Genomic DNA, 23,416 nt, shown 5'->3' with positions numbered 1-23,416 from the left:
ATACATTTGTAGGGGCTTGCAAACAGGCCTATGGTGAATTTTAACCTTTGACAAATTGAATTTTTTCTCCCTTTATTTATTTTTTTTAATGTTACATTAAAAAAATATGAGGTCCCCATATACTCCCCACCCCCCTCACCCCACTCCTCCCCCCATAACAACAACCTCCGCCATCATCATGAGACATTCATTGCATTTGGTGAATACATCTCTGAGCACCGCTGCACCTCATGGTCAGTGGTCCACACCATAGCCCACACTCTCCCACAGTCCACCCAGTGGGCCATTAGAGGACATACAGTGTCTGGTAACTGTCCCTGCAGCACCACCCAGGACAACTCCAAGTTCCACATCACATCTCTTTCTTCCACTCCCTACCCCCAGCAGCCACCATGGCCACTTTCTCCACACCAAATGCCACATTTTCTTCGATTACTAATCACAATAATTCATGAATAGAATATCAGTAAGTCCACTCTAATCCATTCTCTATTCATCCATCCTGTGGACTCTAGAATGGCCGTGTCCACTCCACATCTAAGAGGGGACTTAGATTCCACATGGATGCTGGATGCAATTCTCCTGCTTTCAGTCGTAGCCACTTTTGGCTCCCTGGTGTGGTGGTTGACCTTCTTCACCTCCATGTTAGCTGAGTGGGGTAAGTCCAATAAACCAGAGTGTAGGAGCTGCAAGTCTGTTGAGGCCCAAGGCCTGGCTATCACATGATCAGTCCAGAGATTCAGGTCCCCTGGGTATACATTAAACCCCAGCATCAACTACAGTTCTGGTAAAAGTAACAGGAGAGGCTTGTGGACAGAGATCACATCTGAGTCCAGCTCCATCACACAGAAACACAAACTCCAAAGTAGGGCCAACTGATATGGCACTAAACTCCATCTTCCATGACCATAGAACCTGTGGGTCTCTGCATGCCTCAGAAGAACCAATACCTGGGGTTGCATCTACTTTTATCTGTCTCTGGGACTCTGCTCAGGTGTGCATAAGGGAAACCCTTCTGATAACCTCCTGGCTCTTTTTGGAGACTCATAGCCATATAAACTCATTTGTCCTTTCCATTTCCCCCTTTTATTCAGGTCAAAAAGCATTTTTAACTCCTGGTATTATATGTAGACTGAGATATTCTGCTGGTCAGAGTTGACCCTTTTATTCAAGGTCATTTTCTAGTTACATCAGCAGCTGGTACTTGGTAGTAATCCCTAGGCACCAGGGAGGCTCATCCCCAGGAGTCATGTCCCACGCTGGGGGGAAGCAAACACATTTACATGCTGACTTTGGCTTCGAGACTGGCCACATTTGAGCAACACGGAGGTGCTCAGGAGGTAACTCTTAGGCACGCTGCAGCTCTAGGCCTTGTTCTTATTTCAGGTGCACAGGCTTATAAGCATAGTCATTAGTATCAAGGGTTCATTGTTGGACCTTCCTTCTTTTTTGGTCTTTGCCGTTGCACTTGGGGGATTGTTGCTGTTCCTTTAGGAACTGTGATAGAACGCCCCTGGCTAGGAACTCAACACTCACTCAGTTGTTGTTTTTAATTGTATCCACTATGAAAATATCCAAACATTTTATTGTACCCTGGATATATTCCCTGTAGAAATCCCTGCCAACCGTGTGTCCCCTGTCAATAACATCCCACACAGTATTCCTCCCCTGCCATTGTTGAACCTCTCTGTGATCCAAAACTTCTTCAAAAATGAAGCCCAGTATATTGCCAGGTTCCATTAGTAGTAAAATGGAATATATTGATGAGTTTAAAGGTTAGATATGGAATACATACTAATTTAGAAAAATTACGGTAAAAATAAATTGGGGTATCAAAAATTTAAAAATGCAAAGGCTTTGTTTTTTGATGTGACAAACTGAATTTTAAAAGTATTCCCTGGGAGCAGGTGTAGCTCAGTGGTTAAGCACCTGCTTCCCATGTACAAGGCCCTGGGTTCAATCTCTAGTGTCTCCTTTTTTTAAAAAAAACTTATCTGTTCCTGTATTTCTGAGGTAATTCACTTATATACACCTGTGTTAGGTTCTTATTCTGACCATGGCAATTATTATATTTTTTATGTGGAGTGTGAGTATGAGGTGTGTTATTCAATGTAGCCACAACTCTGTACTAGTTGGCGTCCTTCTTATTGTTTTAGGTGGTAAGACTAATGGGGGAAATCTTCAGCCCTGACACCAGGAGAGGCCTACTACAAACTTGTTAAGCCATTGAAGAGGGAGTTTTGGTTTCGGTTGTAACAAAGGTGTTTCTATAAAATGGAGCCTTATAGCAACCGTCTTTTACTAACGAGCTCTAAGATATTTTGCCACTTTCACAGCACTAGACCCTTTCATTCATTCATTCATTCATTCATTCAGCTGTTAGTAGAATTATCAGTTGACCAAGGGTTTCAGAAATGCCAAAAGAAACTTTTTTGATGTTTCTGGATGAGGAGTTCTTTTGGAGATTCCCCCCACCCCCTTACCAAGTCCTTCAATGTTGCACACTCCTTTTCGTCACTCTCCCTACTTTTTAATTGCCAGGAAGGAAACATGATCATATAATTATTTGTGTATATTCAGTTGACTATCCAGTCAAATAAATTGCCAACTCAATTTCATCTGAAATACCACCCCTCCACTTCCCACCCCCACCCCTGCAAAGCTATTTTGGTATCTACTTTCAGTGAAGGCTTATTTCCTATAGGTGCGCACAACCGAGAAGCAGCAATGGCCATTTCATTTCCCTTGGTTAATTTTGTTAGGAGGTTTTTCTTGTCCATTCTCCAGCCCTTTCATTTGTTGTACATGCTTACCATTGGAAAGTTGACATTTCGGCAATAAACTCATTCCTGAGTTGCCGTCTTGATTCTTTTCTGATCATTTGTCTTCTGTGGAACATGGGCAGCAATAACTGAAGGAAGAGTCAAAGTGAATCTAGGTAAACATTTGTACAAAAATTATACTGAGGTACCTACACCACACCAATTAATATTGAAGTCACTGAAGTGATTATACCTAGTGGAGTTTATTTTGGAGGGGCACCACACTTACTGGTCATTATGAGGGAGAAGTGTGGTCACTTCAATCAAAGCACGGTTTTTGTTCTGTTATAGATTGAGGAGTAGGGGTTCGTTAACTCTAAACTGCTGGCAGAATAGGCAGAGTTGGGGTAAGGGAAGGAGATACTTTGTGGATTGGGCTGCTGCGGAGTGATGGGTTTTTGGCATTTCCCTTGACTCTTGGAGCTACATCACCATATAAAGATTCCATTTAGGGAAGTGGATGTGGCTCAAGGGATTGAGCTCCGGCTACCCACATACCAGGTTCTGGGTTCAGTCTCTGGCCCTGGTACCTCAAACAAAAAAGAGAAGATTCCATTTAGACCTTGGAATCTATTAGTCATTTGGGGTGAATGGCTATACCACACAGAATGACAAGATAGATATAGTATCTCTCATCTGCCCAGAAGACACTAAGCTAGAAAATCTTAAAAATTGGGGGTATTTAATAATCACCTCTTTGTGATTTATTATACACTCATATTATCCAGTGTGAACTTCCATAGTTTTCTCTTTGTCCACAACCTCTTGAAATGCACTTATCCCATTAGATCCCCACAACCTAACTGTTGATCTTGCATTTGCTCAGTCTTTGTTGTCATATTTTTTATAAACCATTCTTCATTAAGGTTACTTTCTCATAGTGTATAAACTCCCAAAGCTAGAAAAACTATGCCTAGGGAGGCGGATTTGGCTCAACTAATAGAGCGTCTGCCTACCATATGGGAGGCCTAGGGTTCAAACCCAGGGCCTCCTGACCCACGTGGTGAACTGGCCCATGTGCAGTGTTGATGCATCTAAGGAGTACCCTGCCATACAAGGGTGTCCACTGCGTAGGGGAACTCCACATGCAAGGAGTGTGCCCCCGCAAGGAGAGCTGCCCCGCGTGAAAAAAGCGCAGCCTGCCCAGAAGTGGTGCCACATAACTGGAGAGCTGATGCAGCAAGATGATGCAATAAGAAAGAGATACATATTCTTGGTGCTGCTAACAAGAATGCAAGCAGACACAGAAGAACGAACAGTGAATCGACACAGAGAGCAGAAAACGGCGGGTGTGGGGAGGGGGAGGAAAAGAAAAAAATAATCTTTAAAAAAAACACCTATGTCTTGTTTGCCTGACTTATACAGTATGTAATATAGTATCTTGGGGAACTTACCAAAAAGACTTGGGTTGATTCTGAGCGATGCTCTTTGTTGGCCATTCCGATTATCCTTTTGGTGTAGTCCTCTCCCTGATTGGTTAAGTTTGTTTGTCTTTTGTAGGCAGCTTTACTTATTTATGTTTCTTCAAGAAGAGAGTAAATGCTTCTAGGTTTCATGACACTTTCTAGGTAATATGATGCCCAGGCCTGTGCAGGAACCTGACCTACTGAAATGAACCAGAGTGTGGGCCTCAATCGAACCTTCTCTCTAGGCCTTGATGAATGATGATCAAAATTGACTGCCTTTCTGTCTTTCAGGTGATCATTTGAAGATCTGTCCCCAGGGTTATACCTGCTGCTCTCAAGAGATGGAGGAAAAGTACAGCCTGCAAAGTAAAGATGATTTCAAAAATGTTGTCAACGAACAGTGCAATCATTTACAAGCTGTCTTTGCTTCCCGCTATAAGAAGTTTGATGGTGCGTATTGAAACTTTGGTGCAAGTTTGAATTTACCCTTGATTTTGTTTTCAGACTCTTACTCAAGTCATATTTAAGAATTGACAGACTCCTCCTCAGGTACATTGGTATAATTGCTTTTTCACAGCTCCTTTAATTCCTGCAGTCTTCAAGTTTTCTTGTAAATATTTTCAGCTTACTGATTCCCAGGAGTAAGTTTGTCCTTCAATTTAATTGCTAGAATCCTCCTGGATGCATTAGAATCTATATGGTAGGCATTATGGAAATATGCTTACAAGGAGCCAAAAAAATAGATTAAAGTAGTTCAGTTTAAATGTTTTCATTTATTTTCTTGAGTGAACATACAATAGTGTTGTTCATGCAAGTCACTTAAAAAAAATTCTTCCTAATAAAAAGCAGGCATCTGAAAACTGTCTTAGTCAAAATAACCATAAAGGTTCTGCAGATGCTGGGCTTCAAATTAAATTTCAAAAGAGATCCCCCAAGGACAATGAAAATTCCTAGAAGCTCTGCAGAACACAGACAGAATTAAAGCTTAGCTCATGAGAGTTCCGTGCAGGAGTGGCCCAGTGATAGTCTTCAGTAACCTGGGCTCCATCACTGGCCCATTCTAGCTGGGGCTCTGACTTAACCTAGCCATGGAAAGCTACGACAGAACCCATTTGAATTCCACGTGCCAAACATGGCTTCTCACATGCACATTTTCTTTAAGTAGTGAAGAAATAGCCACTATGAGCCAAACGAGAGACACTTTCACCACTCATTCCTGAAGCAACGTTATAGATGATAGACTTTCAGAAGCAGATTCTGGGGTCCAAAACTCCACAGGATCCTTTTCTGTGGTGCTGTTCATTCAGTTTGAGGATTGTTAGGCGTAGATTTAATTTTAATAGGAATGATTTCCTCTGTGCCTATTTTAAAGTCCATTCTAATTACATAGTACCTTTGAAGCCTGCTTTTCTTTACATTATGTGTGTTGAAGAAGTACAAGGCACATTTTCTAGATGTGAAATGTGTGAGTATTTCTGCAAAGAGCTCGTTACCATGGTGAGAAGTAAGACTAAATTAGATTTGATATAGTTGATGAAATGGTCCCCAGCTAAAGAAGAGGTTGGTGGCTTTGCAATTATTCAAAACTTGTAACTAATTTCATATGTTTTAGTTAGGTTCCCAGGCTAGACTCCAAAGTCATGTTGAATCTCTAGTGTAGGTGAACTAAAATACTCTCTATACAGTATATCACTTGTCCTACCATCTTTTTAAGCACTTTATCTGCAAAATTGTATTTTCATTCTATCTCTTCCTTTCTCTAGATGGAAATAGGTTACATATCCATGTATTCTCTTTCTCACCCCAGTCTTCTCATAAACATGAGGTCAATTCCATGAGCACATGTTTTTTAAAAAAATTTAAACAAAACAATTTTATTGATACATATTAATATAGCATAAATCTATCCAAAGTGTACAGTCAGTGGTATTTGGTATAATCACATAGTTGTGCATTCACCACTTCAGTCATTTTTACAGCACTTTCATAATTCCAGGAAAATAATAATAAAAACAAAAATCTCAGAAAGGAAAATATTCTTAGAAAAAATATGTGGCTCATTGAATTAAAAGAAGAGAAAGCTGGAGAAGCACTTTTTATTAATTCCAAGTGGAATGTATTAATTTAATTTAACAGACATTTAATATTCACCTTTTAGGTGCCAAATACTAGGTTAGGCACTGGGTATATTAAACGAGAGAAATGTGGTCATTGTTCTCAGGTAAACTATTGAATCTCTTCAATAATATACATGTAGAAACTGAAAAAAAAAAAACCCCAAAATCAACAAACAAAAATCAACTAACCAAACAAACTCATCACCAAACAAACTCATCACCTTTCAATCTTTCTATTCTTCCCTTTCTGAATATAGCTACTATTCTGTTTCTCTCTCTAGTTTATTTGTATTTATATTCTGTAAAAATAGTCTTATATATGCCATATCGCCCATATTCATATTTTACATGAGGTTTCACTCTTATACAGTCTCATGTTACAGTTTTTAGTGTTCCTTCTAGTAATATACATGTCATTAGACTGTCCCTTTCAACCACTGTCATACCCTTAAAATAGCTTTGCTAGTCATAAACACCATGATGTGCTTTCACCATTTCCATTCACTTCCAAAGATTTACAAGCAATCTTTTAACCAATTCTGCAGAGATTAACACTTAGCTTTCTATTCTCTACCCTCCTCCTATTTTCTGGTAACCTATATTCTAAGTATTAATTCCACAAGTTTGCATAATATAATTAGATCATAACAGGACAATCATACAGTATTTATCCATTCGTATCTGTCTTACTTCACTCACCATTATGTCCTCCAGATTCATCCATGTTGTCATATGCTTCACGACTTCATTTCTTCTTACCATTGCCTAGTATTCCATCGTGTGTGTATACACCACAATTTATTTATCCATCCATCTGTTGATGGACATCTGGTTGCTTCCAACTTTTGGCTATCGTGAATAGCATTGCTACGAACATCAATGTGAAGATGTCTGTTCATGTCTCTGCTCTCAGTTCTTCTGAGTATTTACCTAGCAATGGTATTGCCATGTCTCATGGCAAGTCTACATTCAACTTCCTCAGGAACTGACAAACAATCCTCCCCAGTGGCTGTACCATTCTACATTCCTACCAACAGGAGCACATGGGTTTTATTGGCCATATCTTTCATGAGACTAACTCTGACTCTCATGATCACTAAATTGTGTCGTCATTGTTGTTGTTATTATTGAAACAGTTTTCTCATAACTATGGCATTTCTTACCCATAACAATAGCCTCAAAAGCTTTTTCTTTGACTTTGGGGGGAAAGGTTGAGATTATCTATCAGTTGGATAACTTGGAAAAATTGTAATTCTGATATTGAAGAATTACAACTGTTTCCAAGCTCCTCCAAGCCACTCCATCTCCTTTTAGACATGTCTCTTCCTCATGTGGAGCCCACAATAATACGACTTTTCTTGCCTCTGGGCCTGCTGGTTTAGCTATTTTTTACCACTTTCTCAATCCCCATGGTTTTATAGCACTCCTTGTATGATTCCAACATGGAGTTTTTAAAAAGCCATACAGAAAAGCTTTTATCAGTAAGTGTTAACATATGTTGTGTTTGTTTTTTTTAAAATAAAAGGACAGAAAAGCAGTTTCTCTTGCCCTTCCCACCAGGCTTCATATTCAATCAATGTGCTCACACTGTGAATTTATCAGTTTCAAGACTTGTCAGGAAAAATAATTATGGAACTCCAATTTGTTTTGTCGGGCTTTAAATTAAAATGTGACATAGACAATAAAGTCATTGAGCATTGACTGGGAAATTTTTTGAAGGGCCAGTAGCTTGAATGTGTTTGGTCTGAAAATCAGAACAGAGCTAGAATGCATAGCATGTTTTCTGAGGACATGAAATAATTTTGTATCATATGGCCTCAGGTGAATGGTACAGCAAAAACCAGAATCCTCAAATGGGTACCTTATTTATTTGTTTGTTTGTTTATTTGTTATTTTTGTGGACAGCAGTTAGAACCTGCCAGTGCTTTAGTGATGTACTGTAAGGAGTTTTTTTTTTCTCTTCTTTATTTTCTTTTAAATGTTACATTAAAAAAATATGAGGTCCCCATATACCCTCCACCCCACCCACGCCATCCCTCCCATATCAACAAACTCTTCATCATTGTGGCACAATGTACCTGGCGAGTACATTCTGGAGCACCGCTGCAGCACATGGACAGTGGTCCACAATGTAGTCCACACTTTCCCCCAGTCCACCCAGTGGGCCACGACAGGACACACAACGTCCAGCATCTGTCTCTGCAGCACCACCCAGGACAATTCCAAATCCTGAAAATGCCCCCACACCATATCTCTTTTTCCATCTCTCTATCATCAGCAGCCACCATGACCACCCTCTCCACATCATTACTGTAATTTCTTCCCTTACTAAACATAAAGTTTCTTAACTCTGAGAATCCAAAGGTGTATGTTCCTGTCAAAGAATTTTCTTAAGCTATTATAAAAGCTAGATACTGGGGCATTGGTGGAAGAGCAGAAGGTGGGCAGTGTAATAAATTTGCAGCTAGGGAACCTGGTTGGGGTCGTGGGGCTACATGAGGAGGACTGGGGACAAGTAATGACGAAATCGCAAAATGACATGTGGAAGCATCCAACAACTTCAAAGGAGTGTCTCTTTTTTGGTTTTCGAGTTTGTTTTTTCCTTTTCTTTCTTTGTTTTTATTAGAGCAGTTTACAGAAAAATCCACATATATGCCCCCCCCATACCCAGTTTTCCCTATTACTAATATGTTACATTAGTGTGGTACCTTTGTTACAATGAATGAAGCACTGTTATATCATTCACTGTAGGCCATAGTTTACATTAGGGTTCACTCTTTGATTTGTACCATTTTATGCTTTTTAAAAAATATTTTTTATTTCAAATATTTTTTTATTGTGGTAACACACATACAATCTAAAATTCCCCTTTAAAACTACTTTGAAATATACAGTTCAGTGCTGTTAATTACATTCACAATGTTGTGCTACCATCAGCACCATCCATTAGCAAAACTTTTCCATCATCCCAAACAGAAACTCTGTGCCAATTAAGCATTTACTCCACATTTCTCACCCTCATTCCTGACCCTGGTAACCTGTATTTTTGTTTCTGAATTTGCATATTCATATTGATTTCTATCATTGAGATCCACAATATTTGATCTTTCATGCCTGGCTAATTTCATGCAGCATGATGTCTTCAAGGTCCATCCATTTTGAAGCATATATCAGAACTTCATTTTAAAGAAGCATCTTTTGCCACCTCCAAGCTTACATTATAAATTTAAAGTGGTAACTGAGACCAGGCAACTTCTACTGTCATCAAAACTTTAGTTATGTCTATGTGATGCCACTTCTTTCTAAGGCAGGAACAATTCCTTTCGCTAAACCTTTCAATAAAAAAGAGGTTATGGGACTTTGGAAGTTAGCCTTCTTTAACCAGAAATTAGCTTATATCCAAGTTTTCTACCATTCTGCCCCAGAAAGCCCTCTTCTAGCTCTGGCTTTTTGGGGCCATCAGATTTGGGAGATGAATCTCTTCTCTAGTTCCCTGAACTGCTGTTTTGTTCTATTTGATCAGTTGTCTTTCACATTTTTTTCTTTAATTAGAAGAGCTGTTAGTTGACAGTAACATAATGCAGAAACTACAGGATTCTCATATACTGTCCTCTCATACACCCAATTTTCCCTATAAATATTTTTCATTAGTGTGGCACCTTTGTTATAATTAAGGAAACAATATTACTATAATTATGCTATTATCTCTAGCCCACAGCTTACATTTCAGTTCACTCATTGGGTTGTATGATTCTATGGGATTTTGTGTGTATGTGTGTGTGTAACATACAATTCGGTGGTTTTAATTACGTACACAAAGTTGTGCTTCCATCCCTGTCATCCAATGCCACAACTTCTCCATCACTCCAAACAGAAACTCCATAATAATTAAACATTAATCGTTTAATTTTTGTTTGTTTGCACATTTAAAGAGACCGTATAGTCTATAAATTAGTTTTTTAAAGTTATAAACCTAGTTTGTATGGTATGTGTATGTTGACAGGAGAATGCTTTATTTGGCAGCTTCCTGTCCCTGAATTTTAAATGTGTGAATTTCCCACCTTGTAAACGTATACCATTGAGTTTAAGGACTCAAGTCATTGTTCTACACTTAAATCCCATTTAGCCACTCCCAAGGATATTTAATACCAGAAAGCTACTATCCTAGGCTGGGGACCTCGAAAGAGCTAAGCCTGACAGTGTCAGAGCCAGCTGCTCCCCCTCTTGGCCAGTTCTGAGATTTTTTTTTTTTTTTGAAAGTAGGAACGCTAATTAACATAGCTGTCTCAGTTGTCTCATAAATATGCTAACCAGATACTCAGTTTTTTTATGGGGGGTCAGGGTTGGAAAGAATTGTTTGGCAAAGGGAATAGAAATAATAAAAGTGGGGCATAAGCCATGTTTGGTGATTGCAAACTAAAGAGCACCACCTAAAATATCTGGCATTGTATGCTGTGACTAGTTGTTTTAAAAAAGAAGTGATATCCAATGTCCACAGAGAAAATGTGGAATGGGTGTGGGAACGGTAGCCATGGTGGCTGCTGGGTGTGGGGAACGGGAGGAAGAGATGAGATGTGGAGGCGTTTTCGGGATGTGGAGTTGTCCTGGATAGTGCTTCACGGACAATTACGGGACATTGTAGATCCCCCCCAGGGCCCACTGGATGGAACGTGAGAGAGTCTGGGCTATGATGTGGACCATTGACTATGGGGTGCAGTGATGCTCAGAGATGAACTTACCAGGTGCAATGGATGTGTCATGATGATGGGAGAGAGTGTTGCTGTGGGGGGAGTGGGGGGCGGGGGCGGTGGGGTTGAATGGGACCTCATATTTTTCATAATGTAATTAAAAAAAAAATAAATAATAAATCGAAAAAAAAAAAGAAGTGATAGGTTCAAAGGATTACTGCTGCCATGTTAAATATATTTCTGAGCCACATGGTGAAAGAGATGTAACTGCTACTGAGACATTGCTATTAAATAACTACCTAAATTAAGCTGTTTGCTAGATACTTTGCAGGTTGAAAGAAATCTTAAGGAAATAGGAAGATTGTCTCACACTAGTCCATGGGAAAAATCCTTCAATTTGTCATTTCAGGTGCAGATTTAGCAATTTTAGAGGGAGGCAGAAACATTAAATTGTCAGCCTGACTCTGCAGTTAACCCAGTGTGAACTGGGGCATTAAATAACTGGGTCTCAGTTTTCCCATCCATAAAATGTGGGCTGCGAACCAGATGCTGTGAAAAGTCTTTACTAGCTGTTAATCAGCCACCTGTATTGTATCCTCCATTTTCTCCCTATCCTGTTTTAAAAAATGTATTTATTCCCCCCACATGTCATCGTTTTTGCACTCACTGTCTTCTCTCTGTGTCCATTCACTGTGTACTGTGTCTGCTCATCTTCTCTTTAGGAGGCACTGGGAACCAAACCTGGGACCACCTCCCATGTGCGGGAGAGGCACTCAGTGGCTTGAGCCACCTCAGCTCCCTGCTTTGTTGTATCTCTCATTGTCTTTCCTCTTTGTGTCTCTTTGTTGTGTCAGCTCGCCACACCTGCCTGTCACGCCAGCTCGCTATCTTGCTCATCTTCTCTGGGAGGCACTGGGAACCGAACCTGGGATTTCCCTTGTGTTAGGCGGGAGGTCAGTTGCTTGAACCACATCCACTTCCCTCCCTATCATTTCTTAATTCTCATCTACTTTTACCAGATCTTTGAAAACCCTCTCATAAGCCTGCAGCTTTTTAACTGGAATAATATTTGAAATGTTCTGAATTAGCTTAAAATGCACATAAAAGAATGAATTGTTCCATTTTGTTGCATGGGCCAAGTGTAAATCCGAGTAGCCACACTGTCCTCAAGCCTCCTCTTAATGCCTCATTTCACAGAGGCAGGGCATGAAGCTCTCTAATAATCAGTCTTACCTCAACCTGTGTTTGAATCACTGACTGGAAAATGTCCACAGTTCACACCGGCCCTTACTTCTTTAGGGCAGTAGGAAAACTAGTGTCAAGTTTGAAGGCATTAGAATTCATATGTTCATGAAAGTGATGACCTCAGTGGGAACAAGCTGCCCAGGCACCTTAACAGACAAAATGTCCAACTAAGCTCCCTGGCCATTAGCTATGGTGTAATTTCTGGAATTTTCTAAACCCTGACCTTAACTGTTTTTTAACTACTTGGATTTATTCTTGTCCTTTTGCACAGCCATACTTAACTTACTAAAGCCCTCATGGGAGGTTTTCAGGTTAAAAAAATTTTTTTTAACATCCTCAAAGTAAACGTGTCATAGAAATGTATAGCGTTCATATAACATAATATTGGTTTTATAAATCCTGCCTCAGATTTAATTCAAGGAAGAAATAAAAGTATCTTTTATTTTAAGTCCATGCTATAGTGCAACTAGCAATGTTTTAGCCTGTATGGAGGAAGACATGAGGCCTTCTGGCCTTCCTATGCATGCAGTATTCTTTCCAGATCATGCTAATTGTCTTTGATATAATAAGAAAGCACTGCTACTCTTTCCTTTCCAATTCCATTTTTTTTCCCTTTCCATGTGAAAGAGACTAAAATAGCAGGTATTTTGGCTAATTCTTTTATAATCTCTCTGGAACTTGAGGAGAACGAGCCTCTGCTAGCTTACTGTAATCAAATCAAGAGCTCAGACAAAATGAATGCATTTCTCTGTTGACAAAGGTTTTCTGTCTTTTGAGTTGTTATCTGAAGTGTGACCAATTGTGGCTCTTGCATTGGCTGTCTCCTTGGATTGAAGCTGGATTGAAAATGCTTGTACAGCTTCAGGGAGCCCAAAGCACTTTCCCTTTGGGCCTCTGCTATTAGGTTTGACTTTTTAAGAAGGCATGACATCACCAAGAAGCAGTTGACCTGTTGGAGGCAAGTAAATAAATGGAAGAGCTTCAACTGAACTGCTTTTATCTACTGTGTGTTGGTTCATTGCACTTTGAGTTTAGAGTGTTGTTGTTCATCTCTGTCCACTCCTCTTCCTTGTGTCTGTCTGTGCAAAGAAAAGAGTTTATTTGCTGTAGCACTGACTCCAACTTATCGACTGGGAGAATTCCTAAGCCAGCCTCAGGGTTCAACCCTTCCTTGTTTCATTTTTCCAGCTCATCTCCATCACCCGTTCTTTTGAAAGAATTAACAGAGCAATTGCAACTCATGATAGTCTGATCCAAACAGGAAGGAGTGGTATATGGGTATACCACTCTGAAGGTCAATTTTGGCAATATTTGTTAAAGTCTTGAATATGTTCACACACTTGGATTCAGTAAGTCCACTTTCAGAAATATATTCCAAGGAAAGAAGAGTTGCACGAAGATATATGTATGTGGATGTTCATCACATCATTATTTGTTAGTGCAAAATTTGAGGTAAGCCTGAATTCCCCATGATAGGAGAATGACGTTTACATTATGATCGGATTCATATTCTGCAGCCATTGCAAATAATATTTCTCAGGAATTTTCAATGGCTTTAGGAGATGCTTACCATGTAATGCTACTTAAAAATGATGTAGGGAAGTGGATGTAGCTCAAGTGATTGGGCTCCCGCCTACCATATGGGAGGTCCAGAGTTTGATTCCCAGGGCCCCCTGGTGAAGGCAAGCTGGCCTGCACAGCTAGCAGACCTGTGTGGTGTGCTGGCCTCTGAGGGAGTGCTGGCCCATGCAGAGAGCTGGCGCAGCAAGATGATGCAAAATAAAGAGATACAGAGGAGAGACATTAAGAGACACAGCAGACCGAGGAGCTGATGTGGTAAAAGAGATTGAGCATCTCTCTCACACTCCAAAAGGTCCCAGGATCAGTTCCTGGTGCTGCCTAAAGAGAAGACAAGCAGATACAGAAGAACACACAGTGAATGGACACAGAAAGCAGACGGCTAGTGCAAAATGAGGGGGCGAGGGGGATAAATAATTTTTAAAAAGAATGGTGTAAATACGGAAAGATGTCAAGTATGTGACTATTTTCATAGGAAAAAGACAGGAAAGAGACTGGATAAATTTATTGCTGTCTTTCAGTGGTGGGATTACAGGTTATTTATATTTTCTCTGTACCTTTCCATATTTTTCAAACTGCTATCAGGAGGTATACTTTCTCAGTAAAAGATACTATATTTTTCTGAGTAAAAACGTGGCAATTTGGTGGCTGTTTTTAAAATAATGTTCTTTTTTTCCTAATTGTTATCAATCCTGACAATGCTCATTGTAGACAATTTGGGGAAAGTAGACACGGAATCTTCCAGTGATGAACTCTAATGAAAGAAATAAAGGGAAACAGGGTTGTTATTGTTTTTTTTTTTAAAGATTTATTTTTTATTTATTTAGTTCCACCCCCACCCCTTGCGGCCTGTTTGCTGTCTGTTTTCTGTGCCCATTTGCTGCATGTTCGTCTGTGTCTGTCTCCCTTTGTTGGGTCATCTTGCTGCGCCAGCTCTCCGCGCAGTGTGGGCCGTCACAACATTGTTTTTGAAAACACGAAGGACTATTATGTTTTTTTAATTATAAAATGTCACAGAAGCGGATTTGGCTCAACTGATAGAGTGTCCACCTACCACATGGGAGGTCCAGGGTTCAAACTCTAGACGTGTGTGGTGAGCTGGCCCACATGCAGTGCTGATGCTTAGGGGAGCCCTATGTGCAGGAGCGCACCCTGTAAGGAGAGCTGCTGCACAAGAAAAAAGTGCATCCTGCCCAGGAGTGACGCCACACGCACGGAGAGCTGATGCAGCAAGATGATGCAACAAAAAGAGACACAGATTCCCGGTGCCGCTGAAAAGAATTCAAGCAGACACAGAAGAACACACAGCAAATGGACACACAGAGCAGACAACGCAGGTGGGGGGATTAAAAAAAAATTTTTAAAAATGTCACTGAAAAAATTGAGGGAATGAAATTGAGAAATCACCCTTGATGCCCGGCACCCAACAATCACTACTGTATTTGCCATGCCATTTTTTTTTTGATGTTGAGAAGAAATTTATTTGAATGACTATAATCTGGTACATCTGAAATAATCTCATACAAACAGAATCAGAAAAAAATTAAAGGGGAAATTCTATCCTTATTATAGAGACATGAAAACTGAAACTTAAGGAGATTATCTAATTATGCAAGTCCATACAGCTAAAAATATGGTCAAACCTGACTTCCAACCTATGATGCATTTGATAAGGTGTTAGAGAAAATACCTAAGATTAGGAAATTATTGTCGTGGTTGCAAGCAGAAATAAAAGATTCTTAAACACAGAGATTCAGGGTCTTGACCCAAGCAGTACTCATAAACACTGTTAGAAGGACTATAAATTAGACAACCACCTTTGGAAAATATTTGGCAGTATTTTCTAAATGGCCTCACCATTTTTTATACCCCTAGATTACACATACACGTAACACACACATTGGGATCTCCTTGATTGTGCTGCTCTGTGTCCTGATTTTTCTCTTAAAATTAGATCATAGATAGACTCCCTTATGAGATTTGTATATAGACTCTCTTATGAGGTTTGTATAAGAGATGATATGGTACTTTCCTCCACCTACCTTTTCTCCTTTTTTCTTCCTAATTTATTTAGCTGGAAGCTGAGGTCACTGACTTAAGACCTTTTCTAATATAGGCATTTAGCCATATATATTTCTCCCTAAATACTGCTTTAGCGGCATCCTGCAAATTTTGACATGTTGTGTTTCCCTTTTCATTCAGTTCAAAATGCTCTATAATTTGTTTTTGAGTTCTCCTTTGACCCAGAGTTTATTTAGAAATGTGTTGTTTAGTTTTGAAATAGTTGGGCATTGTCCAGATGTCTATCTGTCTGTTAATTGATTTCCTTAGATGCATGCACTGATCAGTACTCAGCTGAATACTAAAGTGGGATTTTGTGCAGGGTCCTAGAATTCTCTCTCTGTGTCTGCTCTCTCCTCTCTGGTATTTCATCCTATGAACTTTCACTGCCCTGGTCTCCCTGACATCTAGCTATATCTCCTCAGCTCAGAGAGTATCCTTTGGGCGCCTGCTGGGTTCCCCCTCCCTTACCACACCCTGCAAACTCTGAAAGCAGTAAGTTGGGGGTACTTTAGGGCTCACCTTGTTTCTCTCTGGTACCTTGCTGATGGATCCACATGGAAGTTGGTATATGGAACACCTGCAATGGCTGCTCCGGTCTGCTAGCTTTTAGTATCCATGTCCTTATCTTCTCTGGGCCTTTCTGAATGTGCTAAGAAATACTTCTGGTAAAGCATGTTAGCTGCCAAGTTCTGGGAGAGCCGTTGGTTGAGATGGCATGGTGCCCAGGAAAGGGGACCTTAAATACTGAGCCTGTGTCCTGGTCTTTGGCCATGTTAGTAAAAGATTTGGGGTGGGGGGGTGCTGATGGGGTGGGGCATGAGTGATAAACATTGAATTGACTCACTAGGAGTTTTAGCATTGAAAATGCATTAAGTAATAAAATTAACCTTGGGTAGAAAGGGTTCTTCCTACTTTGGCAAGGACCCCCTTTGAACCCTTTTGATATGCTAACAGCCCCTAACAGGGGTTGCAGCTGGCAAGTGGCTTGTCAGCCTAGGAACAGTCTATTGATTTGCTGTTAGCTGATGAATATTAGTGAATACATGACCTTCTTTTAGCACTCCATGTCCTAGCACAGATTCTTGAGGAACGAGATTATTCCAGGAAAGAGAAAAATGCTTGTTAAAAACTTACTTTACCAAAATGGCAAGACAGACGAGGAGATAGTCAAAGCCAAAGTTATAGTTTGTCAGCAAAATGTTGGCCAACTCTTTTGTTTTGTTTTGTTTTAACATTTGTACATGCTTACATTAGCTGTTCTCCACTAAATTCTTGATCTAAGGTGGAAAACAGATGGTTATATCTTTTTTGAGTTTATCCCACAGTTTGAAAAGTGTGATTTTGTAGCATTTACAAGAAGGCTTCTTTTCTCATGAATTTGGTTAACTTAATGCTTGCACAGCACACCAGAGCTGTGGAATACAGCATTCACAGTACTATTAAAGAGGAAATTAATCATTATGTATAAAAGGCAGCTTCCTAATAATATAAATACAAAATGGTAATTTATAGCATCAAGCAAATGGATTGAATAGAAGGGGCTGCCAGTCTCTTAAGGTCACGGGTTAATTCTAGAATGCATTCTAGCTCATTAATCAATAGCCAGTCATTGTTTATAAAGGAGTAACTAATGGCATTTAATAGCTGAACTGGAGGCCCTTTGACCTATCTCAAGAATTTTGAATGTTTATTTAATGCAAGACAAGTGGCTGGGGATAGAAGTTCCAGAAGGACATGATGTTCTTCTTTTTTGTTTCAAGACAGGATATTTATGTTAAAAACTTTCATATGGAAAAGTTTTTGCCTTCTCACTTGAGTTTTTCCCATGTTAAATCAGTACTTCTTACATTGAGGGTAATCAAATTTTAGAGCTGGAAGGTACTCCCCCGCTCAACCATTGTACTAAGCTGACCTCTGGCAAAGGAGGCAGCATACAAAAGAAATACATGGGATGGGAGTGATTGACCTGCTACTTCCTCATTTCCCTCTCTCTCATTCTTTGCCTGATCCTTTTGAAACATGTGAGATGTGCGTGATAGTCTCTCCTTTAATAGAAAACTTCCTTCCTGGGATTGAGGTTTCTTCATTCCATTTTTCATGCAGTAGTCACTCCCACCCTCATAGATGCCTGGGACATTTCAAATCCTTGGGATTTAGCTCCATTAAGCACTGAGCTTTGGATAAACAGCTCCCAGTTTCATAGCGCCTTGGGTCTTTGTAGCAAACCTCCAACAGTTGGGTTCCTCTAGTTGAATGTTTCACTACACCAGGAAAGATCAAAACCAGCCTTAAAAGATCTTTAACATAACTTTAGATATAAAAAAAATGCCAAGAGCGACAATGCTATCACCTCATGTATTACTTACTAGTGTGTATTTACTGAGCATCTACTATGTGCCAGGCATTAGCCACATGAGGTGACTAATAGTAGTAGCCCCATTTTATGGAGGAGGCAACTGAGGCTCAGAGAAGTTAGGCCATTTGCCCGGCCATGGTTATACAGCTCATAAATGAGCTATCCCATGCTTTTCCCACTGGGTCTCACTGATTCATCCTTAGATTCTTCCATAGCATGTCATGGTATTTATTTGCAATCCTAAGTGGCCATTCATGAGCTCAAATGAGTAGCAGCTGTTTGAGCCCTAGACCATAGATACTTTAAGCTTACAAACTGAAAATTGGAGGGGATATAAACCCTGCTTATAGATACCATGTTTCAAATGGCTTGTAAACCACTTCCTTTCTGACTCTCAAACAGCAATAGTGTCACTTAAAACAGACTCTCTCTGATGGGCATTTTTCATGAATACGAACTGTTGCTGCAAGGGAGAGCTAACTACCAGTGAACTCTGCTTCTGATCTCTTGTGGAACTCTGGGTTACAGTGCTCCTGCTGGTTCTTGATTAGCTACCAAGTGTATTATAATTGGTTTGGGGTATGATAATTATGAAGGGATGATTGCTAGATGTCTTCCACATCTCCTCGTTAGCAGTTAAGAAATGACCCGAAGTTAAGAACTGACCCTGATCCTGAGATTTGAGAATACCAGTTAAAAAAAGAAATGCAGACAGGCATTGCAGGGACTAAGGAGGTTACTCTTGATGGCAGGGGACTGGAATTTGAATGTCTCATTGGTACTCCATCCCTCATCATTGTAGGAAATGTCATGGTAAGAAAAGTGTGGTTTTGAAAGATTTAACAGGAACATAAGAGGATGGGGCTAGCCTTGATTGCAGGAACACAGATGCAACAGTTCTTTTCTCTTTCTTTTCCTACTAGCAAGCTATTATGCTGTAGTTGATATTGTGCCTAATTGGTATAGATTTTAGAATGTAAATTTTGTCCACCATCTTAACAAGGACTCTTTGGGACAAAAAGCTTAGGTTCCATTTAGTAGTGGAGACAGAGGCCAGTAAGAATAAGTCTAAGAAGACATAAGTTTGGGTCTTCTGGAGCTCTTGATTTTTATTCTGTGGACTCCCATTGGTGGAATAGATGAATATTTTAAAACTTGCTACGTGAAATGAAGAACTAAGTGTTTCATAGCTGCTTTAAAAATCTCTGGTGCACTCATAAAACCAAGCGTGGAGTGTGATGGTATAGTAAAGGTGAATTGGGCCGAATTTTTCTTTCTAGAAATTTTCATTACAACCTGATTGGAAGGTTAAGATGTAAGGTAAAAACTCTGTGCTTTGATTTGATCCCATGATAGCTACTTGGTACATATTTGTCAAATTGCACACCCACTTGGAGAAATAATCAGATTTCAACTTGTTTTATCAGTTATATAGAATTTCTCAAGCATTTATTAACCACATGCCCACTCAAATGGTCTTTATATTTGCAACTTATATGGTCACATCAAAGAATCTTTACAAATGTGAAGGAAAGGAAGTTGATTTTCGGAATGACTAAATGAATTAGGATTTACTAATAATCTTGTTATAATCTAATGTACATACACACAGGATGCTTGTCTTGGGATCCACAGAAAGGCCCATGCTGGTGTTGGACAAAGGCCATGTCAGATTGAAATCAGTCTCTGACCAAGTAGAACACTTCTCGTATACTCTAAGGTAGCTGTATTACATTATGTATACACAGCTATGCCAATCCCTGGACGCTTGACCTGAATGAGGAGCTCTAAGAATATTTACTTCCTCTCTAAAGTGTTCACTGTCTTGGAGCATTTTGAAACCTGAAGGATGAACTTTGACATTTTCTAGAACCTTTAGGTAAAAATTGAGCCAGAGATGCCCCCCCTCTGCCCCTCCATGAAAACAACAGGACTGGAGATAACCATACATTAAAATGGCACAAGAGCTTTGTGAATTACTTATTAAATGAGTCATGAAAGCACAAGTTAAAGAATTCTCAGTATCCAGTCATCTCTCTTAAGTGATGTGTGCCCATTTTATGAGCAATAGAATAAAAATCCACCATGGGGAAGGACATTTGATTGCTGTTGGTATCTGCTTTTTTAGATTGTGAAATTTTAATAGTGCTGGATTAACTCAGATGTGCATATTGATCTCAACAACCAGGCTCTGTTTTTCCAATATATGCACCACATTAGACATGCAATAAATAGCACAACTTAGACCTTTTTGATTCCTCAGATGAGTGTGCATCACTTGGCAAGGATGTTAGTGATTCTCACATGGTATGGGAAATGGACCAGATGACTTTTAAGGTCCCGTTTCTCTCTAGGATTCCCAACTTTTAATTCTAGAAAAGTGCTGCATATACATTTCATCGATTACTTTGACACTTAGTTGACAGAGTTTCCCACATGAGAAAAGTTATCCCCAACATACCATTTTAAAAAAAATCACACCTTACGAATGCAACAAGTTTTAAAAACAATTCATTGGAAATGCATTTTTCCCCAGTTAAAACACAAATGCTTATCCTGAATGCTTCACATTCAACATAGCCCTGCAGTCGGTGGCGAGTGCTAATGAGAAGTGAAATGGGAAGCTTTTCATTGCCTAGAGCAGTGGGCCAGCAGAATCACAGATGGTCAGGCCCCCACCTCCAGGACTTCTGATTTAGTAGGCCCAGAGTAGCCAGTGAGTTTTCTAACCGGTGGTTAGGGATACCGATGGGGCTGGTTCCAGGAGCCACACTTTGAGAAACACTGAGGGGATTTTGGAAAGGATAAAAGGCTTGCCCAGGTAACTGATTTGAATGATACTTCTCAGTTGGTTCCCTGTAGCTCTCTTCCTGTAGAACTTCTTGGCCTTTTCCAGGGAGAGGAACTTGAGAATAAAAATGCCAGGCCGTGTACTTGTGTTAACAGTAATGATGTACTGGGTCTGAGTAGTTGTTCTGTGCATTTGTTTATTCTGCTGAGGGAGTCCAGTTTTCCTTTCTTTCTCTGAATTAAACCCACAAAAGAAAAGGAAGGCAGTTGTAGAAAGGAAAACTAGACAAAAGGAAAAGGAGAGAGGCAAAAATAAAATTACATATGTGTGCACGCACCCACAGGGTTTAAAAGATGGAACCGGGAAAGAATACTGACTTTAGCCCAAGCTTCCAGGACCCATGATGTGATGAGTTAGGGGCCCTGGAGGCATGTGTATGGACTCTCTTGGTATGTAAGGAAGATTCACACACATTCATCTCCTTCCAAAGGCATCCCTTTATTCAGCCCAGGTTTTGAGAGACTATCTGGCATTCCTTGTCAGCCTCTGAATTGCCCTCCCAATGTGAAAAGAAAATGGCTTTGTAGCGCTATTGCTTTTTGACATGCTCGCCAATGTTCTAGCTTTGAAGCAGGCGTCATATTTTCTCTTCTGTTGCGTGATCACTTAAAGGCAGTTTCTTATTTGATGTGGGTTTCATATTTGGCGTAGGTATTTATTACATTTCCTGCTTATAAAACTTGATATCATGAGGTGTTTATTTTTATACCAGGCAAGAGATTCTTTCGTGATTAATGTTACAGATACAGTTAGCTCCTGTCTTTATTGCACTTCCTGAGAAAAGCTTCAGGAGAAAGCAAACTTGTACCTAAGAGATTATGATCTTTTAACACTGAGTATGTGGCTTTATGGTATCCTCCGATACATCTTCAGTTATTTTTCCATCTTGTCTTATAAATATAGAAAATTCTGTGGTTGAGTCCGTTATTTATTTTGTTTCTCTCGCTCTCTCTTGCTCACTCTCTCTCAGAAGGGACGCAGGAAAGTATTTCATCATGTTACTGTATGAATCCTTCAGGTACCTGGGGTCAACTTAGATGACCCTAATTTGTGCTATTATTACAGCAAGCACTTGAGAACTTCCAGAAGAACATATGTGCTTGCTTCTAAGGGTATGTCATTGTGTTTCTTGGTCTCATGCATTTTCCAGAAAATTTTCATTTATGACTTGTAGATAAGTAAAGAAGGGTAAAGAGCAATAACAACAAAAATTCTTGCCTTAATGAAACGATACCTTTCAAAACACCTGTCCTGCTCTCAGGTTATAACTGGGGCTATGGGTATCTTTGCTATAGATTTTTGCAGTTAGAAGTTTTGGGAAACCTCCTGTTTTAGGCATCATGTAACCATTTTTATTCAGATTCTCCTTATTCACATTGAAAGAGAGGCAGGGAGAAAGGAGGGCATTTTTTTTACTGACTGCTGAAAAATTTTTGGTTTAAAATTTAATTTTTCCCCTTTCTTAGACTTGGTCATATATGTAAGTGACTTTGTGATATAGATATACTTTCTTTAACAAATGATCTGAGATGCCAAATCCCCCTAAGTGAATCTTCCCTATATACAAGCATCTTTTCCATTTTAACTATGTAATTTTCTCCATTTTCAAATTTACCCGAAACACATTCAGGTATTTAATTACTGAAAGCCTCTCTTTTCTTTCTTTTTATTTTTTGCTTTCAGAATTCTTCAAAGAATTACTTGAAAATGCAGAGAAATCCCTGAATGATATGTTTGTGAAGACATATGGCCGCTTATACATGCAAAATTCCGAGCTATTTAAAGATCTCTTCGTGGAGTTGAAGCGCTACTATGTGGTGGGAAACGTGAACCTGGAAGAAATGCTAAATGACTTCTGGGCTCGCCTTCTGGAGCGGATGTTCCGCCTGGTGAACTCCCAGTACCACTTTACTGATGAGTATCTGGAATGTGTGAGCAAGTATACAGAGCAGCTGAAGCCCTTTGGAGATGTACCTCGGAAACTGAAGCTACAGGTTACTCGTGCATTTGTAGCAGCCCGTACTTTTGCTCAAGGCTTAGCGGTGGCAAGAGATGTAGTGAGCAAAGTCTCTGTGGTAAGTACTATTTGCTTTTGGTGTTTTGAGTTTTGTTAGTTTTTTTTTTTCTTTCTCCATTTTAACAGAAAGCTTGGGAAAGGTAGGAAAATAAATCCCAAGGATTCCTTCGGCTAAATAACATTCTTTTTCTTCTTCCCTTCCCTTCTTCTCCCCTCCCTCTTCTCCCTCCCTTTCTTCACTTTCTTCTTCTCACCTCAACTTTGTCCTTACA

At 39.7% G+C, this 23,416-nt stretch overlaps 1 protein-coding gene across 1 annotated transcript in view; it reads left to right on the top strand.

Moving 5' to 3' along the window:
* The window catches only part of GPC4 (glypican 4), a 112,722-nt gene that overhangs the window by 68,940 nt on the left and 20,366 nt on the right, over nt 1-23,416 (top strand). Inside the window, exons 2-3 of the mRNA XM_004481017.5 lie at nt 4,520-4,678; nt 22,811-23,202. Coding sequence (XP_004481074.1) covers nt 4,520-4,678; nt 22,811-23,202 — 551 coding nt within the window. The remainder of the gene's footprint in view (nt 1-4,519; nt 4,679-22,810; nt 23,203-23,416) is intronic.

The sequence above is a fragment of the Dasypus novemcinctus genome, chromosome X (assembly GCF_030445035.2).
Source record: "Dasypus novemcinctus isolate mDasNov1 chromosome X, mDasNov1.1.hap2, whole genome shotgun sequence".
Lineage (NCBI taxonomy): Eukaryota > Metazoa > Chordata > Mammalia > Cingulata > Dasypodidae > Dasypus > Dasypus novemcinctus.
The sequence above is the reverse complement of the archived record's forward strand: the minus strand, read 5'-3'. Positions and strand labels throughout refer to the sequence as shown.